This window comes from Carcharodon carcharias, chromosome 10, assembly GCF_017639515.1.
Source record: "Carcharodon carcharias isolate sCarCar2 chromosome 10, sCarCar2.pri, whole genome shotgun sequence".
Taxonomy (NCBI): domain Eukaryota; kingdom Metazoa; phylum Chordata; class Chondrichthyes; order Lamniformes; family Lamnidae; genus Carcharodon; species Carcharodon carcharias.
In genome coordinates this window covers 136,998,550-137,010,686 of record NC_054476.1, presented here as the reverse complement: position 1 = coordinate 137,010,686, position 12,137 = coordinate 136,998,550, and the positions used below count along the sequence as shown (strand labels likewise).

The 12,137-nt window shown below is 39.3% G+C and overlaps 1 protein-coding gene across 3 annotated transcripts in view; it reads left to right on the top strand.

Annotated features, from left to right (window-relative positions):
• Window positions 1-12,137, top strand: part of dtx2 (deltex 2, E3 ubiquitin ligase) — a 55,920-nt gene that overhangs the window by 30,762 nt on the left and 13,021 nt on the right. For 2 of the 3 annotated variants that reach the window (XM_041198147.1, XM_041198149.1), the window contains exons 3-4: window positions 4,310-4,368; window positions 8,747-8,902. In XM_041198147.1, coding sequence (XP_041054081.1) covers window positions 4,310-4,368; window positions 8,747-8,902 — 215 coding nt within the window. The remainder of the gene's footprint in view (window positions 1-4,309; window positions 4,369-8,746; window positions 8,903-12,137) is intronic. The other variant, XM_041198148.1, reaches the window with a different exon arrangement.

Genomic DNA, 12,137 nt, shown 5'->3' with positions numbered 1-12,137 from the left:
TTGATCCCAATGTTCTGGGTAGCAAAATAGACACCCCTTTTGTAACTCAGTTATATATTTACAACTTGAAGGAGTCAGAGGATGTGGCTGAAGGAGGATACAGCAGAGAAATGAGGTTTCCTGCAGAAGGAGGGCATACATGAATTACCTGGACCAACCTAAGCGTGGATGAGTAATGGATCCCTTATTCATGCAGATGTGTGTTGCACTGAGATTTTGTTCGCTCAGTTGTTGGGACCTGGAATGCTGTACCTCGAAAGGTGGTGGGAGCTGATTCCATAAATCATTTTAAAAAGGGGGTTGGAGAGCTGCTTAAAGCAGAGAAATTTACAGGGTTATGACCAAAAAAGTGGGACTGAAATGTGGGACCAAGCGTGATAGCTTTTTCAAAAAGCCTGCACAGACTCGGCAGGTGATGTGATTCATATACCAGCGTCAGTGAGTGTTTGGGAAATGAGAAAAGAAAAATGTGAGTGGGAATGGGAGGAATGGGGATAGGTTGGGTAAAATTTGTTTACTCTATGCCTGCTTAATACTACACTGTTGTATCTTCTCTATAGTCAAACCATTTCCTAGAGGATAGGGCATGGGTGGCACTCTTGGTAGTTGTTTCCATTAATTAACATTTCAGCTCTGTCCATTTGTACATAGCTGGATGTTTGCCATTCATCCTATTAAAATAAATCTGTGTCGCAATCGCTCTGGTCAAGTTCCATTCCTGCAAAAAGTGCAAATGGAAGAGAAATCCTCACGTTTACTACTTGGCTGAAGAATGAAGGCCACTCTGACAATACAGCTTTTTAACTTAATACAGTTATAATGGTTCCCCTAACCCTGTTTGTTGCTGTCTGAAGTTGCTCACTCCTGGCTCAAAGTCTGCAGGCTGCACTCTGGCACCTTGACTAAGTGGCCTTTCTTTTCACACGCATCTGGACAGTGGGCCATGTCAGAGCCCAATTCTGTCCTCGTGCAACACCCATACCTGCATATTTCAGCCCTGGTCTATTTTCTCCTTACTCAACCCAATAATTCAGTGCTGATCCCAGATAGAGGACCCTGACTGATCAGGATTCTTTCTTTTGTTAGGCTACCACAGAATCCATTTTGTGAGGTAATTTTGTAGCTGAATGGACTACCTTTCAAAAATATCTCTTCATATTATGCTAAATACCCATATAAGCTAGTAGATAAATCTAATGCATTCCCTCCAAACTTTAGCCTCTGTGGTACATTACAAGCCTGAAAAATGTTTGTGCTTCTTGCTATTTTAGCCCATGCTACCTGCAGCCTTACATGTACTGTATTCCCCTCTTTCTACCGTGCCCTCGCCCTGACCTAAAAAAAAAATTCTGGCCTTTACACTCTGTAAACGTGCAGCGTTTTCGTTGAATGATCAAGAAAGCAAATTTTGGTTGCTGTTAGCAATGAAGAACAGAACTTCACCCCGTCAATATCACAAAGCCATGGATAATAGATATGCAAAAAATGACCAGATAACTTCTGATGATTGGCTATGATGTTTTTGGGGACTAGATTTTAAAAAGCAAATCGAGGTAAAGAACTTAGTTGTCTATGTAGAAACTTTTTGGTTTCCGTGTTATTGTAGGCCTTGCACCCAGTTAGAACAAATAACGTGTGTATAACTGATATGATAAACAAGCAGGGTTTAGGCTTCTTCACCGATCTGAGTCTGTTTAAAATGTGGTGAGTAAAAGGATAATGCTAATAATAAATATTTGTTGTGGTGCCCAGTATAACAATTAATCATGGTTTCTGTGTGTCTCAGATATCTGAGGCCATTTATTGAGCTGAAGCACTTACTTGGAAGATATATACAGCTCCCCTGAAGGTTTTTGCTGTGTTCGCTGGCCTCACCTGGAGATAGGGTTGCTGTCTCTGAGCTAGGGCTAGTCAAAGTCAGCCTCCGTTCCCATTCTTCATTATTTCCCAATGATTCCTTTTAGTAATTTTACATGAAGGTAATCAACTGTAATGATCTTCAGACATTACAGCTGATCCTGATCTCACCAGACATTAAATACAAGTTGAACACCATTCTCCCTTCCGATGTACCACCAACTGCTCGAAAGGACTTTTATTTTGCAAATTTGCATTTATCATGGTATGATGTTTCCAAAACTCAAAGCAAGTTGTGGAGCCAAAGAATTCACACGTTTCCTACTTACGATCTATTTTTGTGAAAGTTGATGGTGAATAAATTGCTGCTAAAGTTAGCTCTTCCTCCCAGATTGTCTTCTCGGGACCTTTTGAGCTGCTACTTTGCGATGCATCCTTTCGTTTAACAACTCTTGTGCAGTTAGCACTTCCTGTTTGGAAGCTTCTGAAAATAACTGTTCCATAGAGAGAGCACTTCCTTCTCGTTGTCACTGTCAAAACAATAATGCTGATGAATTGCGGCTGGGGTTTCTTTCCTTGCTCAGATAACCCAGGGCAATACTGGACCTATCATGTGAGACCAACTCAATAGTATGATATCTACAGTTAGAGTAGGAAAAAACTTTGTTACACTGTGTTGTGAACCTACGGAATATACAGAATTAGTGATTGAACATTGTTAATGCTTGCATTTATATAACACCTTTCTAACATAGTAAGGCATACCAAGGTGCTTCACATGGAAAGATCAAAGACAATTTGATATCGAGCCACATGAGATATTAGGGCAGGTGATCAAAGATTTAGATTTTAAGAAGCACCTTTTAAAGGAAAGAGAGAGAATTAAAAATGTTGAGGGAATTCCAGAACTTTGGGTCTAGACAGCATGACCATTATTGGTGGAGCGATGAAAATTGAGGATGCCCAAGAGGCCAGAATTGGAGGTACAAAAGTAGAATTTTATGCCAATTCTATTTCAGTACAAATACCTGTGTGTTCTTTGGGAGCAAAATACATTCCAAGCATTGGCTCAAGGTAGATTCTTCTCTCTTGGGTAGAATTACATAGGAATGAATGGCTTGGTCATTTCTGTCAATCCATGCTGGTGTTTATCCTCCACAATCTAAACCTATGTGCCTATTCCCTTTTCCCTTTCATTCAACCACCTATTTAACCTGCTTTTATTTTTTTTCATAAAATATCTGAAAGAACATTACAAAACATTTCTAAATGGCCATCAAAAAGTGCAGTCAGATTCAACTTTTACATATGGATCACTAGGTGCTTCAATATAGTCAATGAATATTACAGTAATTTCAATGGTCATTACAGTCAGTGCAATAGTATTGGGGTTAATTGTTGATATGGTCTCTCTTTCATTTACTACTCCATTAGCACATTCCACAGCTTTGCAATCCTCTGCACACAGGAGAATCACAAACAAGTGGTTATATCTTAACTTTTAAACTGAAGGACAATCTAGAAAAATCTCAACACAAATAGATGTAAAATCAATTGAAGTACTTAATAAAAGTGTGATTGGGTTTGTTTTAAGAAGTAGCAGTGTAAAGAGCTTGGGAGGAAAGGCAGGGAATTTTAATGAATAGGTGGAGCTATCATGGCTAACAACTGCTAGAATGGTTCTGTTCCCAGTGAAAGAAATTAAACTAGTATCTGCCTGGCTAGGTGGCAGCTCCCATGTCAAATCTCAGCTCAGGACTTGAACTATAAGGCAGACTGACACTTGCAGCACTGAATCAATATTACTATCTTTGGGTGAGACAGTAAATTAAGGCTGAATCTGCTTGTCCAGTTAGATGTGAAAGATCTTTCACTGTATCACTATTCAAATAAGTGCAAGGAACTTGTCCAGGTACCCTAGTCAACAATTAACCCTGAACCAAAACAGATTAGTTGGGTATATATCTCATTGTTGTTTGCAGGTCCTTGTGCACGTGATGCTTGGTGCATGCACTTAAATACCCACTGTACTTTAAAAGTAATTCAACTCTTTGAGAATGAATTCTCATAGAAATGTCCTGTGCAGCTGCAACACTAAGATTGGAAGGTCCCAAACTGCCTGGGACTCTAGAGAAGTATCATAAGTGGCTTAAATAAAACAGAAAATACTAGAAATGCTCAGCAGATCAGCCAGTATCTGTGGAGAGAGAAAGGGTTAATGTTTCGGGTTGATGACACTAGAACAGTTTTCATGCAAGTTCACAGACCTGAAGCATTAACTATTTCGCTCTCTACAGACACTGCCAAACCTGCTGAGTATTTCTAGCATTCTATGGTTTCATTTCAAATTGCTGGCATCCCCATTATTGTTTTCATTTAATATGACGTGGTTATTGTTTATCTTGTTCAATCCCAATAACTTGCACTGCATTTGTGTTTTTTTTTTTGCCAGCATTCAAACATTGCCGATACAGCTGAATGGTCCAAACAATGTATTCCCAGCATTTGCAGGTAATATTACCTATATTATTAATAATATTTGACGATCAGTCAAATGACCCTTAAAGCTCCAGATTAGACGTGACTTATTAAAAGCCAAAGTGAACTTTTGATGTGGCTTCTAAAGCAAAAATGTCTTCTCAATGCTAGGGGTTAGAAGGTCTGAGTTATAGGGCACTATTCTTTCAGTCCTTGAAATACACACCTAGTGCATAACCTAGACACGAGACAAAATCTCAATCTTCCCAGATGGTTTACTGAGTACATGCGAACATGATACCAAGCCATTCAAATGAGAATGGACCCATACCCAATTACCAATTAGTGCTAAGCTAGCTGACTCCAGCCAAGCTTGTGGTAGGGCTACTACAGTTGACTTCAGCAAATCAAGATTAGGGAATATAAATATAAATGAGAATTCCTTTTAACTCCTGATCCTTTCAAATAAGTCATTGTCAACTGTCCCTTGATTCAAGGATGACTTCTAATTAAGAGTCGCAAGTTTCTGCTATGAGCCTTCATGTGACTGAACAGGGCAATTCTCAAATAAACACACATGCATAGATGCCGAGCAAGGCTCAGTTGTAAAACCGAGGAGCCTGTTGATGTTCATGATAAATGCCTCATTTGCCTGAGGCACCACTTAGGCCTGTGTGATTTGGTACTTTATTTTCACTGGCTCAATGAGCCTTTTGGGGAACATAGGTCTGAGTTATGTGCTAAAGTTCAGTGCCCTGTAACTCAATGGATCTCCATTATCCATTACCATAAGTCTTATATCATGTATGAATCTGCATTGTGAAAAGGAGCAAAAGTACAAGGATGGGGAGAGAAAAGATCATCTGTCATAGTCAGATATGCCATCCTTAAGAGCCTAGGTGATCTCAGTCTAGTTTCCAGTGGAGGTAAGGCCACAGAACAACACTGTCCTTTACCTTGCTCAAAGAAGATGGTAAAGATCCAAAGAGTGTGGGTAATGAATAACAATGGGGCAGTGGAGTCTGCTGTTCAGAAGGTGGGAGTGAAATGCATTATTAAAGCATTATTGTGGGCACTGCACTCCAGTTTGTTCCCATTATACCTTGTCTTCAGAATGCTTGAAAGTATTATTGATTACTAAGAAGATAAGTGTCCTGTTTTCTACAATGATGCTTTTACTTTGCAATCTCTCTACCTCCTTCTGTAAAGTTGTTTTTCATACACTTTACCTCACTGATTTTTTAATTCATTCATGGGATGTGGGTGTCACTGGCCATGTGATGCCCATCCCTAATTGCCCTTGAGAAGTTTATGGTAAAGCACTGCCTTGAACTGCTGCATTCTGTGATGTAGGTACACCCACTGTGTTGTTAGGTAGGCAGTTCTAGGATTTGACCCAGTGATGACGAAGGAATGGTGACATATTTCCAAGACTGTATGGTCTTTGACTTGAAGGGGGGCTGGTATTTCCATGCACTTGCTGCCCTTTTCCTTCTAGGCGGCCAAGGTTATAAGTTTGGGAGGTACTGTCAAAAAACACTTTGCTGCATTGCTTTGCTGCAGCCTTGGTATACAGATGGTGGAGGGGGTGAATGTTTAGGATGGTGGATAGGGTGACAATCAAACGGGCAGCTTTATCCTGGATGGTGCTGAGCTACTTGTGTTGTTAGAGCTGTACTGCTCCACGGATGGAGAGTATTCCATCATAGTCTTGCGTGCCTTGCAGATGGTGGAAAGACTTTGAGAGTCAGGCAATAGGTCACTTACTGGAGAATTCCAAGTGTCTGACCTGCTGTTGTAGCCACAGTATTTATGTGGCTGGTGTAGTCATTTGCCTGAAATTGAGGAACTCTGAAAAATTTTGTTCTTCATGATTGGGCCACTTGTTTAATTTGCCTGTTATCCAGTATTGTTTACTTTTTAGATTACAGTAAATCTACTGATTTGTTTAAAAGGCTATGCCCTAAAATTGCACTGAGGGATGCTTGCACATAAAATCTTAATGTGTTTGTCTATAATTTTCCACTCCCCTATTGGTAAAGTGAGTAATTTAAAGATTTTAAATAGGTTAATGTTGTCAAAATAGTCAATGAAGTGCTAAATAGCCATGTATTGGTATTATGAGATGTAATTTCAGGGCATGGGTGCTTTTATTGTTCCCTAGCATGGTAGTCAGGTTACTTAAATAAACAGCCATCTTTACAGATGACTGTGAAGGAGGCATTTGCAAGGAAACACTGGATATTCAGCACAAATTAATTCCACAAATGGCAAAGGTGCCCTACTTTAGCATAGAAGGAATTGGATGCAGTTATCCATTTAAAATTTGCAGTTCAGAAAGGTTTTCTGCTGCGACTTGAATTCTGCCAGGATCAGTGTATTTTGGATTGAGTTACTGATGTGCTGATCATATTAGGTGCTAGTGTCAGATCTTGTCTGAAGATCTCAAGACACCTTTTTTTAATATATATTGGAGAAGCAGATCTGCTTTTATAGTGCTTGTAAACATTTAGCATAAAATTACAATTTTGCTGCTCAAGTACGTGCAACTTTTGCAAAATTAGCTGAAAAAATCATGAGTCAAAACAATGATCTGGGCTAAACTTTAGGCCTGATAATATGCTGCCAGCAGTCAAGGGAAATGATATCTGAAAGTGAAATTGGATGTTTATTTAGCATAAGTACAGCATCGGAGTGGTCTGGTAAGGTTAATAGTGGCACCCGAAAGCAGCCCAAATGATTCTGAGCTCCTGTCCCCAGTGCAGTCTGTTGCAGTCGGGAAGCATCATTAGTCTACTTCAAGGACTCAAGGCAGCCCAAAATTATACTGATAGGGAAAAACCTAGTATCTATACTCAGTTCCAAACTTTTGTAATTTTTTTTTTTCCTTTATAATTCATTCTCTGCACACTTTGAATCAATCTTGTTGCTCTTTCATTGCACCTTCTCCCATGCCCGGATGCCCTTTTTGAAACATGGTGTCCAAACTATACTTTGTATACTGTGTGGCTTGATCTGGTCAATACACTAGAAATGTCCCTGCAAAATCTTAGCCAGATGATATAAAAGTGCTATGTACTCTAACGTTCTTATTTGCTTGCCAAATGCTCTTTCATTCTTTCATGCCATCTTAACATTTAAAGTAATACATTTAGACATAATGAGATTCATTTGTGCACCTTTTATAGGCTCAACTTTTTTTATTAAGTAGCATTTGATCAAAATCAGATTTGTATTTTTTTTGCTCATTAATACCTTCCACTGAGTCTTTTATACTTGGGTTGTCCCTTAAACAGCAATGGTATCCTTTCAAATTTTGACAAATGGCTTTCAAAGGTTAGATGCTTGTATTTATTTTTGCACAGGGTGTTTTGGAAACTCATTTATTACTACTAAATTTCACCTCCTGAACTTTCTTTCCTTAGATTTAGGATTGCTTTTGAGATAGGCAGACAGAAATTGTACAAACTGTGCTTCAATGAATACTGACTTCATTAACTATCCAGAAGTCAATAGATGACATTTTGGATCACTAATACATGGCATCACAGCAACAGTAGACAAAGCAGCAGTTTGATTCCTCTTATCTGCCTCCTCATCCTAGTCAACAATCATGGGTTGCTTTCTGTGGGGAAAGTTGCAAGCCAAGACTGCAGAAGAGTGAGAAAATCTTCTTCTTTGGCACATATTAGCATTGAGAAAAATTTCAACCTTCTCCATGGAGAAATTCTCATCCAGTTGAGAAAAATCTGCAAGAGTTTTTGAGAGGGGGGCATGTTGTACAGAATAGTCCTTTGTGACATATAATCTAATTTCCAATTGTGCATCTGAGACAGTTTTGAGTGGAACATCCCTACAGAGAGCACCTGCACCTAAGACAAAAGATGAGAATTTATTTTTCAAAAAGAGAATGCTGTTCACTCTTGCTCATTTAAAGAGAGTGCAAAACCTCAGGATGATGTCAATAATCTGAGCACTCGTGTCTGAACTGCTAGGCATTGATATTTTCATTCTGTATTGCAATTCTGTGTAGTTATTTCATTTTCGAGCCCTTTCAGTGCTACAGTAAAACACGTATCTGAACGGAGATGTTCCCTGATCCAACTGTTTGTGAAAATGCTGCTGTTGCCATGGTATTTACATAGACCTGCTCCCTATTGCTTATTCTGTGGGGTTTTGTTCACTCTTGATCTCTTTCAAATCACTAGTGAGGCCTACAATGTCTGAAACTAATTGCACTACTTTTTTGCCTAATGAATTCATTTTGTTACTTGGTGATTTGGATTTTATTTAGTCCTGTTGACTTCCTTCCTTTATTTTCTCTGGTTCCTTTTTAAATTTATTTTTGTGTGCTTTATTTTGTTTTTTTTACCATTACCCCTGTGCATGCTGATGACCACTGAACCTGTAGGCATGACCGCAATTCTGATGTGTGCTGCTGGACTGCCTGTGTGCTTCACCCGCGCAACTAAACCCGTACACAATCCCGACTCGAGAAAAAGCGATAAAAAACTCAGCACAGCCCGAGATAAATCATTTAGGAGATCGAAGAAAGTGCCCAGAAAAGGTAGTTAAGTAAAGACATTTCCTATCTACTTCCAGTGTTAATCTGTTTTCTGTTGCTCAGTGGGGGAGAAGTTTCAAATTTGGTTGCAGTTTTTTCTTCTTGCTTTTCTTGTATTTCACTCCAATCTAATCCGTGAAACAATGCTGAATTTTAGTAACATTATTGGCTGATGTGGTTTTGGAACCAAGGATGGATCGCAGGTGTCACGTGTGGTTCTGCACTAACTTCAGTGCAATTTTAAAAAGTAAAACGACAAATGCTGGAAATGCAGAGCAGATTGATTAGGATCTGAAAGAGATAGATGGGTTTGATGCTTCAGCTTTGACCCTGATGGAGTGTGCCTGGAACATTAACCTGTCTCTCCCTTTCAAATGCATTTCAGCGTTTTCCATTTCCAGGGTCTCCTGGGTTCCAGCTAAGGTACCAAAACTTCATCTTGGTCTCTTGGCCACTACATTCTTTTGTACAGGTAAGTGATCTGAGTTTTTGCACATTGATTTAATGTTAAGTTTAAAGATCAAAACTCTTGCATCTGTTTTATAATGTTTCTATATTTGCCGCAAACATCTTTATCATTCAGTTACCATGCATGCCAGATTTTATCCTATAAGATGGCATTCATTAGTGGACCTTTATTCTCAAATTAAAGGCAGAGTACAATTTTACATACATATTGCTTACAGAAAAATGCACATTCCCACTTCGAGTGAATAGCTGTCAACTATGTTGTTGGGATTTTTCAAAAGTAAAATAAGTGCACCATAATTGTACAATGCTGTCCCTGACCATTTTCTTATCCAATGCATCATGTTCGGTTCTCCCATGATATTATACTTAGTCATAGCATGGTTATGGTTACAGCACAAAGAGGCCATTCGGCCTGTTATGCCCATGCAGCTTTCTGCAAGAGCAACTTACTTAGACCCACTCCCCTGACTTTTCCCTGCAGTCTTGCAAATTTTTCTTTTTAGATAATCATTCAGTTCTCTTTTGAAGCCCATGATTGAATTTGCCTCTGCCACATTCTCTGGCAGTGCACTCCAGATCCTAGCCACGCTGCATTTAAAAAAAAAAATGTTTTTCCTCATGTCATTGTTTCTTTTGCTAACCACCTTAAGTTGGTGTCCTCTGGTTCTCGATCCTTCCGCCAACGGGAACAGTTTCTTCCTATCTGTTCTGCCCTGATGATTCATGATTTTGACCACCTTTGATAAATCACCTCTTAATCTTCTCCTGAGGAGAACAGACCAACTTCTCCAATCTATCCACATAATTGAAGCTCATCATCCCTGGAATAATTCCTGTGTACCTTTGCTGTACCTTCTAATGCCTTCGCATCCTTCCTAAAGTGTGGTGCCCAGAGCTGGATGCAATACTTCTGTTTATCTTGCAGGTTCCATATGAGGCCTTAAGTGTTTACATTTATCAGATTTTGTCATTGTAGTTAGTTAATTAATGCACCACGCAAACAAATAAGCATGGATATCCATTATGAAAACGGTATTTTGATTGTCATGCACCAACCTGCAGGTGCAGAAGGGATGACAAGTGTGATTTTTTTTTTTTCCCTTGAGTGGACTGCACTGGCAGCACAATAATTACCTGCTGCAGTAAATGGTTATTTAATGGCCTGATCTGACAGAACAATGAGTAAATGCCCTTAGCAAGTGCATTAGAGGTGGAGTGTGGGAAAGAAAACAGGGAATGAGTCTTTACCTCCCACCCTGGGAGCTGACTGGGCTGGGATATTGTGCATGTCAGGAGGGTACCTGAACTGGATAATTTTCCAAATAAATTATCCCCTCTCTTATAACCTGTTCCATGCCATTGATGGTTACTTTACTAAATAAAAGTGTGGAATGTGTTCTCCAAAGACTTGCATAAATGCACCATCCTATATTTCTTGCCGCACAACAGATTCCCAGATCGACCCACAATCTCTGCCAATTTATCTAATATTAGCCAGACAGCAAGAGCAGTTGAACCTCAATTCCTCTGTGCTAATGAGGAAAAAATCAGCCCCTGAAGGCCCTTACTGTGAAGTGTATTTGTTTGGATGTTCAGTGGGAACAGGTTCAGACTGTGCTGTGATTATCTATGGCCCTCTCTGGGCTTCCATGAAGAATGCTTTTTCCAGAGACTGAAACTCAGATTTGTGGTTCGATTTTAAATTGGTGTTTATAAATTATGAGCAGCTTAAAACAATTCACAGAATTAGTATTTTCCTGTCCCAATTCAAATGTAAAGTATGTAGTTTAGATAAGATTCACAGTATTGAAAGTGGCAACAGTTGCAAGGAGGTGACTGGCCATAAGATAGCTCAAAGTCTGTTCAATCCTGTAGCTCTATTTTAGTATTCTGGTGGCATTCCTACACAGCTTGGATTCTTCTTTTTCAGTTTAAGATCTCAATTCATCATTCAGCTTAGTTTTCTAATGCACTCTCAGATCTCCATTATTCTGATCTTAAGTTCAAATAAGGCACTTGATAATTAGTTTGCAGGTTGATATTAAATTATGCTAATATAACACTCATAACCTTGCATCATTTAACCCGGTCCCCCACAGTCATACATAGGCTTCCATTCACTATCATCCAGTTAATTCCTCACTTACTGCTGTTTCAATTTCAGCAATTAAGTACATAAAGCTTATGGAGCATCTGGTGTAAAAACCACAACTCTCAACATTCATTCATGTCACTTGAGCATAGCACAGTCTCAGCATCGACCTGATGGCTGTAAACTATTCAACCATGTAATAGATTCATGGTTGACAGATCAGTTGTGTAGTGAAAAGTAAACATGAGTGCTTTGATTCTTCTGAATGAAAATGATACAGCCTTATAAGAGTACTAAGAACTTTCAATCCTGGAATTGAAAGCTAGTCTTCGCAAAGACAATCATGAAGTTGTCATTGATTATTGTGGAAATCCATCTGGTTCACTAATGTCCTTTAGGGAAGGAAATCTGCAGTCTTTACCTTGGCTGGCCTACACGTGACTTAGGACCCACAGTAATGTAGCTGACTCATAACTGCTCTCTGAAATGGCCTTGCTAACCACTCAGTTGTCACTGCCACCTTCCCATAGTTCGATGGGGATGGGCAACGTATGCTGGTCTTGCCAGCGACGCTGACATCCCATGGATGAATAAAAAATATTCTATATAAATGAGTGCCCAGGAGAATGATTGCTGCCACTAAGTAGTATATATGCTCTGCAATAGATAGTCTTA